Source organism: Amblyomma americanum, chromosome 9, assembly GCF_052857255.1.
Source record: "Amblyomma americanum isolate KBUSLIRL-KWMA chromosome 9, ASM5285725v1, whole genome shotgun sequence".
Classification (NCBI taxonomy): domain Eukaryota; kingdom Metazoa; phylum Arthropoda; class Arachnida; order Ixodida; family Ixodidae; genus Amblyomma; species Amblyomma americanum.
In genome coordinates, this window is record NC_135505.1 from 124,587,464 (window position 1) to 124,608,864 (window position 21,401).

The 21,401-nt window shown below is 44.3% G+C and overlaps 1 protein-coding gene across 1 annotated transcript in view; it reads right to left on the reverse strand.

The window, feature by feature from the left end:
• Window positions 1-21,044, reverse strand: part of LOC144105455 (uncharacterized) — a 33,341-nt gene extending 12,297 nt beyond the window's left edge. The window contains exons 1-3 of the mRNA XM_077638578.1: window positions 17,925-21,044; window positions 6,360-6,517; window positions 2,996-3,072 (exon numbers count right to left, since the gene is read on the reverse strand). Of these exons, the coding sequence (XP_077494704.1) occupies window positions 2,996-3,072; window positions 6,360-6,517; window positions 17,925-18,026 (337 nt within the window). The 5' untranslated portion in view covers window positions 18,027-21,044. The remainder of the gene's footprint in view (window positions 1-2,995; window positions 3,073-6,359; window positions 6,518-17,924) is intronic.
• Window positions 21,045-21,401: the final 357 nt, after the last annotated feature.

Consider the following 21,401-nt stretch of genomic DNA (forward strand, 5'->3'; position numbering starts at 1 on the left):
TCCAGTAAATTAGTATAAAGGAATTTATGATCTACTGTTCTACCTAGTCACGCTGCGTAAAGAACTCATTTCTCTTGTACGGAACGGTGAGGATAATGTCCAGCGTGCTTCGGGGCTCTCAAGCGTCGTCTGGTGATATATCTGAATACATCAAGTAAGGTGGGGTGGGAGTAAACCACTGCACTGGTCTAGTGGTTCCAGTAGCTGCCCCGCATGTGGCAGGAGCTGTGTATTCGATTCCCAGTGTGTTTTAGAAGGGTGAGGGTTCGGGCTAGTGGGTAGTCAACATGAGGATCCGTAGCGCACACAATTGAGGGGACATAACACGACTTCCACTGAATGAAATTTATTTGGCGCTGACAGCCTTATAAATATCACGTAAGGTACAGGTATAACCTACTAACAATGATTACCTTGTCAAAGTCATGATGTGTCAGTGGAAGAGATCAAAAAAGGACAATAAAAACCACCAATCAGTGAGCAAGTTTCACACTATCGCCCACTCCTTGAATCTAAGAAAGCTAAGTCTTTCCTTGATAATAACACCGAAGGATCACTGATACAATTTTCCAATCCCTCTTTTTTCATTGCTACAGCTTCAATTATTTATCGTGTATTCTGATCGCTATTTTTTCCTAATACTGAACACTCCTCGAAGTTAGGCGTGCACTTGTGACTACAGCAGAGGCGAGCGAAATTACCTCGCCCCTGATCTCTAACATTTCTGTGGTGCTCGCTGAGTCGCTCGTGTTGTGTCCCCTCAATTGTGTGCTCTATGGATCCTCATGTCCCACTGTGTGATTCCCACTGAGTTCGTGCCGCTTTACAGGGATAGATATTTTGTCCTAGTCACGTGCTTGGTTTTATACGTGATAAAATGCTTGTTAAAAATATTTTACCGGTCTGTTGTCCGAGCTGTTCGGCGATTGAATTAGGCGCATACAATTCGGCACGCGCGTTAGAATGATCTGCATGTTGTCATTTGTGTTGAATAAATATCATGCTGACGTTGATAGTTAAAAGACAACAAGCGTTTCGCTCTTTTACCAAGCCATCTTCATAGCAAACCCGCACATCTAGCCGGGAGACGGCCATTATTCAGCTGAGAGAACCAGCTGGTAACCGATAGACCTCATTCCGTTCTGCTTGCGTAAGTGGATCAAAATTTTCGTGAAGCGGCAACATTGGAGACCAAGAACCACTTTTTCTTCAGTGCATATGAAAAAAAAAACGACACGCGAGAAATCTCTCTGCGTCTTTGAGAATACAGCAATGCATTTTTTTAGCCAATCGCTACTACTAACATAATAGCCTTCCTGAAAATGCTCTGAAATGCAACTCTACTTTTTATTTTTATTTTGAAATCAGCACTTTGTGCTTTTCCTGAATTTTTTTAACGTCACGTAATGCAAAAAAGCCGTAGTTAAAACTAGTATATATAAGAGAAGAGACAATTGTAACCAGTCGCAAAAATTTTATCATCTAGAACATTGTTCACCTATAAATCCCAATCTGTCAGGCCACTGTGGTCTGCATTTGCGGAGAAATGCAAAGAGCAAGACTTGCTAGATGTCGAACCCATTATCGTTCCGAGAGAAAGCCCACTATCGCATTCAAGCCATTAAACCTGTTTAGCATAAAATACTCAATAAAACAAAGCAATCGTTATGCGAATCCGCCTCTCCAGAAGAAAAACATGTGAAGTAGGACGTAATTCATCGCCATGGCTCAAGAACGGCAAATGACTGCGTCGGAATAGGAATTCTGCAACCTATCTGACCAAAATATGTACCAGAGCCGTAGTGCGAACCAATTACAGCCGAATGTTAACCATTCGCTTAAGTGAAAGCAAGTATTGAATGAAAAAATAAAGAATGCAGCTTAATATCAGTGAGTTCCTTAAACCACCTCGCAGGCAATCTTTATGAAATTGTCTTGAATCCTTAGTCGTAATGATCGTACAGTATAAGGAGGCACCAAACAATGATCTATAATGAGGTTCTGCAGGGCTTCAAATTAAGTATATTAACCTGGCGATGATATTTAATAAATGTTAAGCAGGGACTCGCTGCGGTAAACCGAGGAGTTGAACGCGCCCCATAGAGGCTCCTTATAGTCAGTACTCGGCACAAAGAAGCAAAACTGGCAGTGACACTGCCAGTTTTGCAGGAAAATAAATAAATAGGCTTTCTAAAGCCCATAATGGGGAAAGAAATTATGAAGACATCGCTGAAGTTCTTTTGTTTTGTTTCTTAATGCCGTCTTAGCTATGGATACAGATATTCTCGCAAAATGATACTTCAAAAAGAGGCCAACATATATGTGAAAGCGGTGCTGACGAGCTCACTGTGAACAAAAATTTTGTCATGCATAAAGCACGAACTATCATGGAAAACACGCGTTTAAAAAAACAAACATTTTGTACTGCCCACTTCTGCCATGGTTGACCTCAGGACAAAGTTTATTTATTTTGGTCACTTGTTTTTTTGCTATCAAGCAAATACACAATTTTAAATGATGTGTGGATTCAAAAAGTTTAGCCGTTAAAAGGCGATGAACGGACATTTTATCAATGTAAAGTGCATGATTGAACTAAGAACTTGTGCAGAACAAAACTCTCCTGCTACACAACTTAGCTCTCTTTTGGAAATGAACACTATCCGCGCTAAACATTTGCTAGACATTTGTAGTACAATTTGTAGACATTTGTACTACCAAGGCTAGACATTTGTAGTATCGACTTCGGCCTGTTTGCGTTAACTCAAGGCAGTGTGCTACTCAGAAAATTGTCTAAAACATAACAAGGATTGTTCATTCAAGAACTGTTTTAAAAATATTATTGCCTTAAGCATTTCCTTTGGAGTTAGCAGCAGGTTTGTTGTTATTTATGAGGGAGTTTCACAATTATTTCTACAAATTCGAACCCTTTCAATATTCATTGCGGAGCGCCATGGAACCAAAAAAAGATAGTTAATGCGGCCGGGTAAACACTTACTTAAATCAGTGTAGGTTGCCTTGTATCCTTTGCCTTCAGTAAGTCGTAAAAGCGTAACTTGTACTTTCTGTGTGACACTGCAAAAAATTTTAATTTCAAATAGCATTGTAAGGTCTGATAACCACTTGAGACACGTTTAGGAATTAGATTAAGTAACTTTATATGTCCTAGAAATAGCTATTTTAGCTAATTTTACTGCGGTAGTTTACGAGAACGGAAAAAAGAAAATTGCGTAATCACAGCAGAAGCGACACTGCAAGTTCTCTGACTAAAGTTAAGCGTACTAACGCGACCCCATTCACTTGAAAGGCACTCTTCCTCTTAAAGGGACATCATGGAGTAGACTTTCCATATTCTCATCTCAATAGTATTCAATTATATTGCATTATTTTTCTGTAGCGATATTGGTCCATGAGGAATAAGCCCACTGATTTGTGAAAAAGTTTCGCTTAAACATTTTCTGCAGTCCGTGAGAAATTTCGACTACACTGAACAGGAATACGTGATCCCTGCTTTGAGGTGAATTCCGGCGTAACCAAGTCTACAATCAGCGCTAAGAAAACTTTGTCGACGACGTTTTTACTTCTGAAAGTGGCTTGTGATGGCTACAGGTTTACTACATTTTAGTCCGAAAGCACTAGTAGAAGCGGTTCCAGCGAAGAAAATTGCGTGGAGCATCGCAGCAAGTCGGGTGAGGTCAGGTTAGTTCGGAGGAGCGTCGCACAAGCAGCCCGAAAGGGAGAAAGCTCGGGTAAGTTCGCAGAAGAATGGTACCAACTGTAGATAATGGGAGCAGGGCCTCTCGCCAGCTTCCATCGGAAAAAGATAGACTGTGAAGATAAGTCAGAAACGCGGTTGCGTGCACGTGCAAATGCCAGAAAGAAAAACGAATAATGATGATGATGAAAATACAACCTTTGTCCGTAAAGTTCCGAGGCTGAGTCCATTAAAAAAATGCGTTTAACACTTATATCATTTGTGCAGCACCCCTTCGAAATAGCCTCCCTTGCAGTCTACACACAGCCTCCAACGCTTCTTGAGGTATTGAAAACAGTCGTAAAAGGCTTCTTTCGGGTGGGCTGTAGGCTGCTCTGTCGTGGCTTCTTGAATGGTTTCCACGCTCTCTATTCAGCGACCTTTTAGGGCTCTCTTCGCACGAGGAAACACAAAAAATCGCATGGGAAGAGGTCAGGCGAGTAGGGCGGATGGGGAAGTACAGTAATGCTGTGCTTGGCGAGAAATTTTCTCACGCTGAGAGCAGTGTGCGGCCTTGCGTTATCGTGGAGAAGGCTCCATAGTCCAGATGCTCTTAAGACAGGGTGACGGCGTCGCAGTGTATCACGCATGGGTTGGAGCACGTTGATATAAAGCCACTGATTCACCGTCTGCCCTTGTGGGACGAACTCGTGGTAATTGACACCTATGGCATCGAAAAAAAAACTATCAGCAACGTCTTTGTTTTGGTCTTCTGTCGCCGCACCTTTCTGGACGCTGGAGAGCTTGTGGACCGTCATACGGCACTCTGCCCATATGTTTGAGGATCGTATTGAAAACACCATATTTCGTCTTCAGCGATGTTGCTGTCGACGAATGCAGCATCCTTTTCTGCCTCCGAGAGCAGTTCAGCGCTCACTGATGCCCGCGTGTCCTTCTGGTCCTGTGTGAGGGAGTGCGGCACAAGTCTGACATTCAGCTTTCGTTTCCCGAAGTTCTCAAGCAAAATTTGGCGGCATGTTGTCTTACTAATGTCGACAGCATCTGATAGCATGTGGACTGTAATTGTGCCGTTTTGCTGTACAATTTTCCTAATCTGAGCCACGTTGTTCTCATTCCGTGAAGTTGATAGGCGCCCCTTCCTTGTGTCGTCTACCACCGACGTTCTCTCCGAAAGGAACCTCTTGTGCACTCGAAAACTCGCGCCCGCAATGATGTCTTGCTGCCGTAAGCGTCACAAACTATACCTCATACGTCTGTGTGGCAGTCTTGCCAAGCTTCACACAGAATTTTATGTTTACACGCTGTTCAAGGTGGACGTACATCTCCCCACATTCACTCTCAGGATAATGCGCAGAGGAGTAGTTAAAACATATTTTTATTTGGTGTGTATCTCACGGCTGCGACAGCAATTAACATAAATACTTCAGGTCAGCCGGAAAAGGCGACGCTACACATAAGCAGAAACATTTGTTTTGGCCAATCATTTGTTGATAATAAAATAATTCAGTCGCGAAACTTTAGGGACAAAGGTTGTATTTTTTGCATAACAGGCAGAGCGTGGCAAAAAAGTGGCAGTGTCCTTAGTTCGGGACACCATTGGCGTAAGCTGCTGCCCTTGCTCGTTGGATTAGATGAAGTTAATGTGCTTGCGAGCTAGACAGTGCCGCCTCCCACCCCTAACATGTTGGCGGATATATATTAAGGCTTATTGTTTTTGCCAGGCCAAAAAGATATCGTACAGCTCTGCCTTCTCCCCACAAAACCTTCATTTTGCTTTGATCAAATCCGGGTAATGGCGTGTAATACATAATGGGTGCAGAATGTCTCAGTATGTTGTCTACGGAGGTTGATTTCCTGGTGTTTGTTCAGGTTTTTGGCAGGTGGGGGTATATCTGTCGCTATAACTTGAAGTTCTGCAGAATATCGCTGTATGTTGTGAGATGATCGAGCTGATCTAATTCTGAGGTACATCTCTCAGAGCCACGGGGAAAAAGGCTCGGGCTGAGTAGTGTGCCAACTCAATTCCCTCTATAACTTGGTGGCCAGGTATCCACATCAACTCTTTGCCTTCAGCGTAGGCTTGTCTGGTTTGAAGGATCAAGGACGCAAACGGGGCAATCCTACCTTTAATAATGTTTTGTTATGCTCTTTTTGAGTTTGTAAGTATGTATTTCGAGGCGGGGTGTGTGACCGTTAGAGCTTTTGTCATCTCTTCTGCTCTTGTTGTGTCGTGGCTGACTGCTGTAATTCCATCGACCGTCTTCCCTTAGGGGTGAAGAATGAATGAGTTCTTTCGCACGTCGACTCGGTTTAACATTAAAACCCAGCAACTTTTTTTTTCATTTCCATGCTTTTAAGTCTACAATTTCAGAGGCATTTAAGTGTTTGTTTTCGAAATGTTTGCTATCGAGATAGAGAAAGTCCACTTTGTCCTCAGTCTCTATTTATGCAATACAGGCTTTAGCAGCAATTTCTGCTCTCGCGATACATTTTTTCTGCTTCCGCTTTCTTATACAGCGCCACTAAAAAAAGGAAAGCTGAGAAGAGTCAGTAAAATCTTCCAATTTGCATATTTATGGCGTTTAATATTAAAAATATTGACTGAATTTCAGACAAACTCATTTAAACACCAAAGATGGTTACTTACTAATCAGTCCCAGTGGCGAATGCTTGTCGTGCTGTAAGAGTGTAATTGTACACCGTTTCTTTTATGGTTGCTGTTTTATTCATCGAATGACAGCGGAAAAATGCATAATTGTCATGCTTCCGCTTGTAGACCACAAGTGTCTCGTTCACTTTCACCATCTGAAAACCAGCGATGGATCACTGGTCAGATGTTGCGCATTTTTTGCAACTGTGTAAAATGTGCTGCTACATAAAAACTATTTATGGCCCTCTTATCACAAATTGCTTGCATAAACTAGAAATCATAAGTAAAGAAGGCCGCAGCTTAAGTTACAGGTATTTCCATAAAAGGTAAGTAGGAACATTATAAAGGAACAAGTAGTTTCAATTATCAGCTATGGAGAACGCAATGCAAATAACAGCAAAAAATCGATTAGAGCTCATGACCAGACACTTGATAACAGTTTCGCAAATAGCATACACACAACCACCTTGGTAATTACCAGAAAATAAGTTTGGTTTGATTTATGAAGGCTTGACGTCTCGCATCTACTGAGACCATGAGGGACGCAGTAGTGAAGGGCTCCGGACATTTCTACCACCTGAGGTTCTTTAACGTGCACTGACACCGCAAAGTACACGAGCCTTAAGAATTTCGCCTCAATCGAAATGCATCCACCGAGGCCGGAATAGAACCCACGTCTTTCAGGTCAGCAGCCGAGCAGGATAACCACTGTGCCACCGTGGCGGCCGCAATTAACAGCAAAAAAAAACATATATCTGTATTGCTTTACAATTGGTGCGTAATCAGAAGGGCGTGCAGGAGCCAGATGAGCATATTTAGCTTAAAGCGCATTTTGAAAGCATATGTCAGCAGTTGTGGGCAAAGGTACTTACAGATATTTAAAAAACAAAGGGCTATGAAACAGCGGCAATAGACATGAAAGTTGCCAGCAGCATTTTGTACGTTTTGCAGTAATCTTAGACCTGGGTCAGGCCGTCGCATTTGCTTACGTTATCCCTCAGCCTCAACCTTTTTGAGTACTCGACTGCAGCAATTTTCGAATACTTTCTTTCAACTTAATTATTGTCATGCATTTTTAATGACTTTAAACTCTGAGTTATACTGATTGCTTACTTAAGGTGGTAAAATCCTGAACTAGCAGTTTTTAAGCAAGAAATAATGCACTTAGTCTTTCAGAGCAAAAAGGACACAATATCGATTACACGGAGAGTAACCACCTGATGTCGCACTGAAAACATTGCAGTACGGAGCCTAATACAGCCCGAAAAGAAAAGAAGACAACGAAAAACACGTGGGTTAAAACCCAAAGAAAATTGTCTGCTTTAGCTCTGCAGTACAGATATTTGGCTGATAGGTTAGCAGCAAAATGTTTTGTTCACGGAGTCGAGTATGCGCTTGGCAACAGTGTAGAGCAGGGGACCGCAACTACACCGAATTGCCAGCATGCATTTTTTATAAAACGTTTTCATCCCTCTTGTGCATGCTATCTCACCTTTTATAGCTACCATGTTTTTAAACGCTTTATTGTTTTTTCATGAATTGTTCTGGAATTCACTAAGGCACTTACTTTGAAAGGGTTTCGAATAAATTCGTATTTTTGCAAAGCACACAAAGGTTCGCGTTTTTAGTGTGAAAGCACTATTTCACTATCTATCCTGGAAAAGCAGAAATTTGCCTAGAGACTCTCAGATGCCTGCAAAAATAAAATAAATATTGTGACGAAGAAGACGACAAACTGTGCAGTGGCGCAGGCAGGAGCGCTCGCGCTAGGCCAGTAGCCATTAAATCATCTCACTGCCATCTATCATCGTGTCTCGTTCTTCGGCTGGCCGCCACGTAATATTTGGTGGAGCCTGCGGGGTACCACCGACATCCCGGTCCGGGAGCTTCGGCGCATGCGGGAGCCGTGGTCGTCGGCCGTGAGTTCTTGGACTGCTTCGCCCGGCTGTGCTCCAGCCTTTCAGACCCGAACCAATCTCGCCGTTCTTCCCCCGCCCCGCCCACCGCCCAGACCACTCAACACGATGAACTGAGCCTTACTCAAGGACCCGACTCCACCGACCCGAGACACCGCTTACATCTGAAGACACCGTTCCCCTGCCCAGGCCGTTCGGCGCGTCCTGGGGCCTCGACCGTCGGCTCTTGGCGACCTGCGGCCCGGAAGCTTCAAGGCCAGGAAGCATTCCGCCGTCTCATTCATCGTGGCGGCCAGCACCTCACTCCTTTCTCGTTCCCGTCCAACCATCATCATAAGCCCGCAACCACTTCGCGCGTCTTTGTCACCGATCGGGACGATCGCTCGGTGGCCCCGGGTAGTCTGACGAAGAAGACGACGAACTGTGCTGTGGCGCGGGCAGGAGCGCTCGTGCTACGCCAGCAGCCATGAAATCATCTCATTGCCATCGATCATCGCGTCTGGTTCTGCGGCTGGCCGCCACGTAGCAATATTGCGGCGACTGGCTTTAGAACCCGCGGCGGAGCCAACAGATTAGCTTCGCTGGCCGCTGCAGCGTTTCCCTATGCTATCGTCTCCGCCGATCACGCCTAGTGTTAAACTTCAACACACTCTCTCCCTGTGCAGTGCATGTTGAAGTCTTTATCAACTTCCATCTGTGTGTAAAAGTCACTAAAATGAAACGTGCATAACTGGCTCCGTGGGTCAGTGGACACCTCAATCGCGCTTCGAGCTGCGTAGCGGTAATGACAAATATGTGCGCTGCTTGCATTTGCATCAAAAACTTCTTGACAGAAATGCGGCAATGAAGCAGTAGGCCGGCGGCGTTCATAAGGTAAATTGGCGCTGGCAACGTTGTAGACTCCTTTGATCTTAAGTAAAGGAGAGGTGCATAATTGCCTCGCTGGGTCAGCGGACATCTAAGTCGCGCTTTCAGGTACGTGCCGTTGATGTCTACCGAAAAAAAACTGTTTTCGCACAATATTTGTGGTTTATAAAAATAAACCTCCTGCAGTTTCTTTAGAATGCTTATTTGTAAGGTGTTATTGCATTCTCAATTTAACCTTACGTTTCATTTCCAGAAATATCTTCTACTATTATTTAGGTCCGCTTGGAGAGAACACAGCAACTTTTCTCTTTCGGTGTTCTCGGCTGAAGGAGTAGTTTCTCCGCACCCAATTCCATACAGACATAGAAACAGTAGGTACGTTTTGCATAAGAAAGTAGAAACAGTCGAACAGCAGGGCTGTGCACAGCGAGAAGCTGTCGGCGATTAAAAAGACAACCATATGCGACAGTAACTAGAACCAAAGACACGACCGACTTGTAAATGCACTCTTTTGGCACAACGTACTTTATTCGCGCCGCAGTATTAATATCTACTCATAAAAACGAAGTAACCCGCTCAAAAGGTAACCGCCATAGCTTCTACGTGACCGAGCTCAGGAATGGGAGTTCTGCATTGCAGCTTACACGTTGTGCCTTCATATTCGCTAATGTTGCAGCTCCGAATGAAAAACGAAGTGCCCATGTCATAACGTTAACTCGAAGTGGTTATCTTGCAAAAAGGGAGTCGCATAGTTCTCCGCCTAACGAACGAGACCTAGACCAACATCTGCTGTATATGCATGTGCCCCATACAAAGCACTGCCCTCGGTAGCCCAACGCTTAGTATGAACGGTTTAAAGGAATGTCTTTGGTTTTGTGACTTACTACACTAAACTAAACCCACTCTTTATAGTGAACAAGGGACGCTGGTTACATGCAATCCCCAACGCCACGACGTCACGAAGTTGAAAAACGCTGTCTTTTATTTGACCGGCGTTGTTAACATCTGATATCGTAAGCGCGAAGCACACGTCTATACTTGGGCCACTTTCAACACAATTCGTTTCGATGTGCTCGGCCATCCGGCTGTGCGCAAGATACGCGCCGAAAAACCCTAGCGTACGCGTTCGCAGAATTTTGGCGAGACCTAAATGAGCTGAGTTGAAGATATGGAAAACATTCTAGGCTGTCTAAACGTGTGTTTAAACAAACTGAGGACGACGCAAATTGTCAGATGCAGCGCTTGTGAGGCCAGCACTTCTGCAACTTTCGCAGACATTAACCTTTAGGATAATAATCTATTTCATTTGTTTCCTGGTGGCTTAACGGCGTGGGGCTCTTTCCTTACTTTTCTACCTTTCAATGAATCAAAATATAATACATGCATCATTGAGTAGTAAATATGCTTCTTTAGAAAGGAAATAAGTTCCACATACATTCATAATGTCGAGATCCTGGGATTCGTTTCTGAGCCTATCAGATTGGACAGCGGCAGGCGCAGCGATGACTCCAAGGCAGAATGCAAAAATAAAAATCATGGTTATATCTGTTGGGAGCCTGATCGAAACAAGGTTTCATGGTTTAGGGGAATGCCTTTTATATATGACCAGGCTGGTGATTGATGGCGTACAAAGGTACGCAGGAATCAGAACATATCATTTTAATAGAGAAATACTAACAAAGTGCGAACATCAACGCTGTTCTGCTAAAGTGACCAGCTGTGAAGCAGCGTCAGGATGGATTTATCACAACACTATATGAGTCATAGGCGAAACTCCTGTTGATGTTGTCTGGCAGTCTTTCATTATTACACTGCGGAAGGCTGGGCTATTCTTTTTTTTACGATCAGCAGTTCTGCCTTTCACTGTATCGATCATAGTGCGTTAACACAAAAGGTGTAAACATTTTTTATCTGAGGCTGTTTTCACAGGAAATAAAAACGGCTAACGCCAAGCATTCAATAGCATGAAGAACAAGTTTTTTTAGAAGTGCCTGGTGCGAATTAACTTCCAGAGAGGTTTTGAAACTGAAAACAACGCATGACAGCGCTGAATAATAAATCTTTCTGGCATGAAATTCTGTACTCCTAACGCGTAGATAAAACATCACTGGACGGTTAGGGCCCTGTCACACTAGCCCGACACGCCGCCGACGCCGACCCGACAAAGACACCAAAGATCGGCCAACCCTGTCGGTCGACCTTGTCTGTGGCAGACCAAGCTGTCACACTAGGCCGACAACGACACCAACTCGTCCGACGACCAGATGTCTTCGTAGTGTGACATGCTTTGACGCCCGCGACGCCGACAAAACCGGTCTGCCGACCGTGTCGTCGCGAGATCGGTCGCTGAGCAAAAACATTCACGAGACACGAACACGATTTCGCTATAGTACTGTTTGTTTATGTTCATAACAAGCTCTGGGATAGATGACTGTCCAAAAAGGTATCATTACTGAGGATCGTTGGCCAATGCCAAGGTGCTGGTTGAAGTGATAACTACGATACAAGCAAATTTCATCCTATAGCCGCCTGCTGCTGCTGCTGCTTCGTGCGGCTTGCCTGACGTCTGCTAGATCCGCTACTGAAGCCGTCGCGGAAATCGAGCACAACTTTATTTTATTATCGGACAGATTGATGTGACTAGAGGAGTTCCTTTATTACTGCGCTGGCTAGTTCCAAAGCTCCCTGAGCTGCGGCATCGATGCGAAACCAGCTAGGCTTAGCGACGAGTACGGCAGCCGGCAGGCCAGCATGGATCCCGTCCGCCGCCGTTATAAAAATCAGCTTAAGATTGTTTTTGACGTAAGCAATAAACGCTGAGACTGAAAAATGTGACAAATGTATCATTTCTGAGGATCGTTGATCAACACCGAGTTGCTGGTAAAAGCAACAACTTTGATAAGAGCAAAATTTCTCGCCAGAATAGCCCAGCAAGCTGCCGCTGGCCCGCCGTTGTGGTCCGGCTCTCCTGTCGCCCGCAGCGGTCCGCTAGCTCCGCAGCCGAAGGTGTCGCGGAAATTGACCATAATTTTAGTTCATGGTGCGATTATACTGTTAACAGCCAAGCGATATTAAGAGATATAGCGCAGGCTACTTGCGAAGCGGCGTCCGCTGCGCCGGGCAGCAGCACAGTTAGTCGCCTGGCGGGACCGCGGGCGGTGCCATTGCCGAAAGCTCGCTACTAGCGCAAGCATGCTTTGTCGCTGCTCGTGTATAGCAGGCGGTCTTTCTGATAATATGGCTATTTCGTCTTTTCTGGTGCGAACTTCAACACGCAGTAATCTGACCGCTGCGGGTGGCAAAGCGTACACTTTGAGCTCGAGTGCTTGAGTCGAGCGGCGCAACGATGCTTGCTGCTCCGTGTGTCCCTGCTTGCAGTGGGGCTGCAATGCGCAAGCAGCGACCGGTGCATCGCGCCGGCCGAGTTTTCGCACATGGGTCGCCGGCTTTACTTCTGTCGCGAGTGCAACACTGCGGAGTGCTTCTTATCAGCACCTCTGAAGGACGAAGATTACTCTGTTCTCCATGGCGTCGTGGGTATGGCAGTAGCTTCGCATTTCAGAGGTTCCCCGCGTCAACGAGAATTTCTTTTTTTCTCCAGCAGGACGTGATGATTCTCTGTTGCCTTTCTTAGGACTGAAGTCCGGATTTGGCCAGAGCGATGCAGGCTTTCATCACTGGACCATAGCAGATATCGTCGACTTCGTGGAAGGAACTCCACCAACAGCAAGCTCCAGTCATGCAGTAAGCGGAGACGATTCTTTTTCTCATTGCTTAAGATTGAAGTCCAGAGACAACTAGCTTGCCTCAAGAATATTAGTTAGGAAAGTTTCTAGGCAATGCTAAACTCACTGGCATCCCGGACTTTCTGAAGTTACGTTTTCTTACTAAGCCATGGTCGCCAAATGTTACATACGACTTACGACTTACGCCTGATTACGCCCCTTGGCTTGCGTACTCAGCGAAAGCGAAAGGCGCCCCTTGTCATTTTTGCGTCACTTTGCCTCCGCGTGTTCACCGGGGGGGCTCAAGGTAGCTTTATCGTGCGCGCTTTCAGTAACTACAGAAAAATGCACGAGGCGTGCATGGATCACGTAAAATCCCGATGGCACCAGGAGGCAATGATGGCATCACATAATTTATGGCTGTGATGAAGAGAGAGAGAGAGAGAGACTCTTTAATGAAGAAACAGAGAATTTAGCCGGCGTTTCAATATCGCTGGCATGCTACTCTGCGTAGGGAGCGGAATTTGGGAGATGAAGACTGAAGGAGAGCAGCGTGGAAGAGGTGGAAAGAAAAAACGAAGATAAAACGCAGCCATGAAATGGGTACTAAGGATGCAGTGGCGAGTATTGATGTAACCTATAGAATGATGGAGTGCATAGTCCGACGAATGGGCTGACGAAGTTCACTGCAAGAAGAATGCATGAAGGTAACCTGCAAGTGAATTTAGAGCTTATCGAGATGTCGAGATGTCGTGATGAAAGGCAAGCGGCTACCCGTTGTACAGCAGCTGAACAGAGCACTGCACGAGTAAGTTGAAATGAATCGTGAGAAACTATATCCAATATTTTCCAGCATTGTCATTAGCGCGACGCATGACTTGCCAATTCGCGGCATGCAGTCCATTAGTGGAGTCTTCAATGATCTCCTTGACTTTCGGGTAGAAGCTGGAGATACTCGACTTAGGAGCACTTCACTTCTTCTGCTGGCAATGCTAAGTACACTTCTGTCTGCGTCCACAACGAGATTATCTCAATCTGTGGTGACATCCTGAGAGAGCAGATAGTTGCTGAAGCTAAAACAGCGTTTGCTTTTTCCGTTATTGCTGACGAAACTGCAGATATTTCAGGAAAAGAGCAGATGTGTATAGGCGACCGCTTTATTTACAAGGCGGGAGCCGAAGTGTGCGTTCGAGAGCAGTTTTTGGGATTTGTAGAGCTAGAGCAGTTAAACTCCGCTTGCATCGGCGCTGCAATCGTGAAGCTTTTGACGAATGCCTGGTTGATTCTTTCGAACCTCGTTGAACAGGGGTACGATGGATGCTCTACAATGGCTGGCGAAGAAGCTGGAGTGAACAAAATAATGAAGGAACAGTTTCCGAAGGCACTATTTTTACACTGCGCAAGTCACGAACTAAATCTCGTCATCAATGATTTGACCGGCGCCTCTGATATTTGAAACACAGTTTGGATAATCAGAAAAACCGTAAACTTCTTCCGCGAGAGCGTGCTCCGAAGAAAATTGGTGCCCAGCATTCCGATGCTGTGTGAGACAAGATGGTCTGCAAAATACAAGTCTATTAGGATGTTCTCTCAGCAGTACGTGGCCATAGTCTAAGCACTTGAGGAGCTCGCGTCAACGGAATCATGCTGGAACGCTGCAACAAAACAAAGAGCTCACATCCTCTACTGCGCAACGACAAGCTCATCTTTCATCGTCTGCTTGCACATTTTAGCGAAGTACTGCGCTCGGCTCGAACCACTCACGAACGTTCTGCAAGGTGTATCCATGGACTTCTATTCTGTGCATGACCACATCACTGAGCTGCAATGTATTTTTTGTGGCCACGGGACGAACGCTGTAGAGGAGTTCTTTGACATCATGAATGCAGCAAGGAAGGCAGCCAATCACTTAAATGTGGTGACATCTACACCAAGACAAGTATCTCGTCAGGCCCACCGAGACAACTACTTGATTCTGTCGCCGGTGTAATACTACCATGAGGCAATATATGTGTCGTACTTGCACTCTTTCCCTGCTTCTTTAGCTCGCCGCTTCTCTGAAAGCAATGTGAGGAGCTTCAAACTTCTCCAGCTGCATCCATCAAAAATAATGCACCTGAGCTGTGCGGAGTTCGCTGTCCTCACCGAAAAACTGCAATGCTTTTACGGTATAGACAACTTCAACGAAGAAGCGGTCTCTTTGTACGAGATGTGGTGCAACAAAACTGGGGACGGATCAGAAATAACTTACTGCGAGCTTCTACATGAGGCCAAAACATTATTCCCTGGTGTTGCAAAAGCCATTGAGGTGGCTCTGGCTTTGCCAGTCACTAGTACGGTCGAATGCTCCTTCAGTAGAATGAGAGTGAAAACCTGGCTACGCTCAGCGATGACAAACGACAGGCTGGACAGCCTTTCTAAGATGACTGTGCACCGAGAGCGTTTAATAAAGCATAGAAATGACTTTATCACCCGTGTCATTACGCAATTCGCCCAGAAAAATCTGAGGCGACTGCAGTTGCTCTTCAAGGACGACTTAATGACTGGAGTTGCGTGTTTTTGAACATATTGTACTGTGTCTGGTCATCAGTTCGGGTGAGTCGAGAACCCGCATACAGCAAGAGTGAGCACTTTTCTCCACGAAGTGATAGCATCTTATTCATTATTTATTAATTTTAATTGTTTGTTCGTTAATAAACTTCAATGTATCTCTTCAAGCCACGCCTTAATTTGTTGTTTGTATTTTTTATTTATAGTGTGCATTTTACTCATTTATTTATAAAAAAATTACTCCGCAAATAGTGCCTGTTTGCTGAGAACATAGCGCTGCCCCCCTCCCCTCTGGCGCCAACAACCAACGCCCCCCCCCCCCCTTTCCCCGCCTGCAAAAAATTCTGCGTACGCTCTTGTCGCTGTTTACACATTCTGTATCCGTGCTCGCTAGGGTTGTGGCTCTCAATAAAAACCAACGTTCTGACCATGTACCGTTAAATAGAAAATGCTACTCAGGAAATTGGAGCCGCGTTGGTCAATCTCTGTTGAACGAGCCCTTGGAGAATGCAGCGAAATGGAAGTGCAAAAGTACTATATATTTTATGGACGCCACGCTAAGCACTGCAAACAGTAGCCGAACCCCCAATATCAGTAGTCTAAAACTTTTCCGCAATGACTCGATCACCGAGCAAATCGAAAGCACCACTCAAAGCGAACCAGGTTTGCGGAGTTGGTGGAAGTGCCATTGAATTTTGTTTTGGCTGTATATTCATTGCAGCGGACGAAAAATAGTGTGCTGGGCGTCACGCCAACAGCGACCATCCAAAGTGAAAGAATTATTTGTTCGGCTTTGTGTTCTCATAGACAAAGGTGGAATTATTGTAGCATATTTTGCAAGTTGTAACATGATTTGTGAATTGGAAGTAGTGTACTCATCGACGGGTACTGCAGAGTGGCGGCCAGAACAATAGAGAGCACCCATCTTCTTTATATTTATGCTGAAGATTACGGTGGCGCAAGATTCGTTTGTATGTTCAAGTGATATAGAGGCATTTTCAAGCCTATTTCGCGTGCCACTTGGAGTTTGCTTAGCAAACTGCGATGATAGCTTCAAATGCGCCCCCCTCCACCTCTGTCCGCAAATAATTATGGCATATATTGTTCACAATAACTTACACATGCTTGTTTTTAGCCACAATGACAGCAAGTTCTGGTCTATATATCTAATTCACAAGGCATTTCAAAAGGCGAGTGGGGCAAGAGGAGCAGTTTATATGCACTGAAAGTCGTATGGAAGCTACTTTTCGTCCACTGCAGTAACTATGCTAAATTATATCGGCAAAGCCTTGGGACATAGCCGAGATCCTGCCGAGCCAGAGCATGGGCAGAAGCGCGCCGTAGATTACCTGTTCAACTGCGGCTCAGCTTGCCCTGTACATGAATTTGGAAGCCCACGCCAAGCTAAGGCCTGTACACAGTCGGGGCTTGGATCGGGGTTTGATTTTTTGAAGGCTCAGTGACGCAAGCGCTTCTTGCCTAGTGGCAACCCTGGTGGAGAGCAACGTCGATACCTTGTGTTTAGGGAAGTTAGCCTTATCCGCATATGTATTGTTAAGCACAACCCAAACAAAATATTTGGCGGAGAGAAATGAGGAGCCGTGCGAATGTAACGACTCGTACGAATGCTGGTGCTCAATAAGGGGAGAGGGGGTGCGAGCGGGGTGGGGGCAGTCGTGTTTTTGCACTAAACCAATTTTTTCTCACCAGAATCGCCTCATCGCAGAGGCTCTTCAACACTGCAGACAGATGAAATGAGCGTAATTTTTCTTGTTCCTCTTTGACAAAAGTTTCTTCAAGCATTTTTTTTTAATTTGAGCACTTGACCAGCTCCTTTTCACGTAAGAGTATGCGTCTACTTGCACGCACTGAGTAAAGTACCTCTGCTCTTCTCCTGGGGAAGGGTCAAAGCTGAGCTGGGCTTCTCCTGGTCCGCTTGGCTCACAATGTGTGGGCTCAGGAAAGCGATAATTTAGCTAACTCGGGTTGGAGACGCGCCCATGCCAACCTGGCCACGAAATGAGCTTACATTGCTTAGAGATAACTTAGAGACAACTAGCTGGACATTGCCATTAGCTGAAACACGCCTACTGTACAGATTAAATGCGGGTCCTTATCGCTCTGCAAATAAACATGCTTTACCGTGTATCCATTATACTCACTATAATTGTACGTCTAGTTTACGAGTAAACGTGCAGCTTTTGGCTATAAAATTTCAGTCCCTTTTAGTCTGGAACAGAAATTTCTTTTGCAGTGATCTACTTCGTTCAGGCAGCACAGTATTCCTTTGTCATGTAACGTAACTTTGCACTTCGCGACAAAATGGTCGCTCAGTTGAGGAGCCAGTAAAAAAATCTCTTGGCAACTAATCGATTTCACCTATTTGCAGGTGTCTACTGGCGGGGGGTCCTAGTTTAATTTTGAAGTTTTATTTCAATAATAAATATACACGCATCATACCGGAGTGAAAATTTCGCTTAAGAAGTAAAACTTGTTTCACTTACCTCCATAATATCGAGGTCCACGGAATTGCCGTTGTTTTTCTGAGGTGATGCTGCAGCAGCCGCCGCCATGACGCTAAGGCAGAGTGCAAGAGTAAGAATCATAATTCTGTCTCTGTGAAGGTCGGCCTCTACATGCCTCCTCAGATGAGTGGAGAGCGGCTTATAAAGGAAATCTATTGTGATTGATGTGATTCAGGCGCAGGCTGGAGCTGGTGCCTTCAAAAGTATAATAAAAATGCTAACATTATTTTGAATGTCAGAGCTCTCCTGCTATAAGCAGGAGAGCGGAGCGGCGATGCATTTATTATAGCATATGACCATGAATCATCAGCAAAAAAAAAATAGAAGCATTTTTCTCGTTTTCAGTTTGCCTTCAGAAGGTTGCGTTTTTCTTTTGTTTCGCCTATATGGCTGTTGCCTTTCAATGAGAATCTCATCGCACAATACCCACAGGAGGCTAAACTTTATAATTTCTTTCGACTGCGGGCAGCATTTTACTAAAAATTTCTAACACAAATATTCAAGAGCTATACAAAGAATAACATTTATGTAGAAGGAACCGGTATATAGTTAGTATACTTCCTAAGAGGGGCTGATATTGAATCAAACACACAGAAACACTGAAAAATATCTCTAATTGCCTTGAAACCATATCCTCCTCACGAGACAAAATATATTTTATTTTTATTTTATTTATTTACAACTTACTGCTAGCCTCATTGTGGAGGCTTTCGCAGGAGAGGGATTTATTACATACACACATAAAAAAAACGGTTACGGTCAGGTTAGTGCAGGAATGAAAATAGTAATAATTGCTTGCAAAATATCTTGAAGAAAGGGACAAGGCAATGCAATACAATCCGAGAAATCATGTGCACAGAAAACAAAATAAAAATTAATTTGAAACTTCGATGTCTCAGATTAAAAAGGAAGTTACGGACATATCTTTAACCAAGCAGCAAGAAGAAAGAATATGACTCTAATAGAGGAATATAACAAGATAGACGATTAAATATTTGTTCAGCTAATATTCCAACGATAGGAGGATGGGGGCACATTTGTGCTGGGCGATGAGTAAACATGACATTTGTCGATTTTTTTCTGCAGAAATCACGAATTCCTGCGAATGGTGAAATATGCACTTTCACGTCAGGGTTTGCAGATGGCGAATTGGACGGTCCAGAACTGATTCTGGTACCAGCGAAAAATCTCCCACAGGAATCAAATGTTTATCCGCAAGTATTTTTATCTGCGGAGCAGACCGGATGCCACCACAAAAATGGAGGAGCCCCTCTAAATCGCTAAAGACTCAGCAGCGTTCAGAACCGAATTGAGATCTTGAGTGTTTGCGTCTTTTCGATAGACAAGCACCCATCCACAATGCCACCTATTACAAATAGCTTCAATATCCGTACCATGTACCTCTACGAGTTGATCAATGTTTTAGTGCACTGCTCTTTTACTACGGTGCTAATAATAATTTTATTTATCTAAAACATTCACTCCACCCTCATAATGACTGTAACACGGATGAAGGACAAAAACCGCAAAGATGGCAAATTTAGCGGCCTATATTATAATCATATAGCAAAATAACAACATCTGAAACATTATCACTCCAACCACCATCTATTAGTTTTTGTATTGGTAAATCTAACCCTTTATTTACAAGAAATCATCAACGCATGCGAAATAAAAAAAATTCAAAGTGCAGAACGCAATTCGTGTTTGCCGCGAAGCGTGTGGAATAAGCGCAAATACTGCCTAAAATGTTATTTTTCAACAGTCTGTGACTGAAAAGATGAAGATTTTTCAAAGCCCTCTCTACACTACTTAAGAATATTATACGCAAGTTCGGGAAAATGATAGGTTAGGAAAGCATGAATAATCATATTGAAATGCAACACTCAACACCTTCTCTTATGCTGGTGGTCCAATAGTATTTCACTCGATTTTTTCATCTATTTTCGCTAAATAACATGATTTTAATATCCTCCACTACAAGAATTTGATTATCAATCCGTGACACTTGTGGACATCGCACTTGGTAGCAAGCAAGGCCAGATAAATAACTTTCCATTTTCCTGTTCCTCTAGTGTCAGTGAAGTTAATTAAAAAAATACAAAATATATCATTTCCGTCTCCAGCATCCTAGTGCCTCGTGTAGTTAAGCATTCGTTATGAACAAGTGATACAGGAAGCATGGTACCGGTATTCAATAGTCTACATAAACAGAGCCACTAAAATTATCACCCCTTCTTACTAACATGCATTTGTTGCGCGATGTTTGAAGCCATTTTCGCATCTCATCACTAAAATCTTCTCGAAGCAGTTCTTCTGTAGCAGCTTAGATTTAAAAACGTTTTTCAGTTTAGCCGCAGGTAGTAGAATCCGCCACTTACCTGCATACTGAAATCAACAGTAACTCACAAACTGATTGCATGTTTTCTGACCTGCTAAAAATTTGAACGTGTAGCACATTCCCAACTAATGTGTATGCTTGCTTAGCTCAGAATAAATTCTTAACTTTGCCATTCGGGCATAAATTTTTCTACTCGTCAGCAGATTACCGTGGTTAATAATTATTGCTCTTCTCCGATGTCACAGCAGGTGTGCCGCAACGAGTTGTGCTCGCTTCATTACTCTGACTAGTTTGCATTAAAGGCATGCCAAATAACATCTAATAGTGTACACGCATATTTGCAGGAGACTTTTTTGTTTGTATATCAAGAAAAATGACTGACGACCACCTTTCAATCCAACGGAACCTTGATCACACAAATGAAGAAATGATCATGTCAACACTTCTAAATGTTACATAAATCTTTATAGGATAATCAGATAGTTCTCACTTTCCTTAACTACACAATCACTCGGACTACAACTACAGGCAATTAAGAATCCACCTCAGACCAAATCTGTTTATGGTTGATCATATGAGCACTTTTTTGCTAATGCTTTCAGGTCATCAGTATTCCTTCGCTGCAACGTAAAAAACTTTACCGTGGCGTGACTAAACAAACTTAACTTTGCCCAGACCTCTCCACAGGGGGCCTCTGAAGAGTGCAGACATTGATGACTGGCGATACCACGGGTTTCCGAACATCCACAGGGGCATACCTGCAGGGGGATGATGGTGAGCAGTGCGTCATTACGGACCCGACCAACCCCGCTAAGCAGTGTGTGGCATCACCGTGTCCGGGAAAACGGGATCCTGGTTGTTGAGCCGATGCCGAGTGTTAGCACCTTTAAGGCTCCTCGGCGGAGGCAACACACCACTTTGGCCCCAGCTTCCTGTAGACGGCAGCTCTGGCCTGACCCGACTGGGCGAAATCGGCAATCACCTTTTCCTGTCCTCCCCTTCATCTTTCGCTTTCTTATTCCTTTCTCACAACTCTCCTGTCGTCTCCTCCCTTCTTGGTTTCTTCGTCCTTTCCTGGCGGCTAGGGTTAACCTTGTGTGATGCAGCTACCCTGG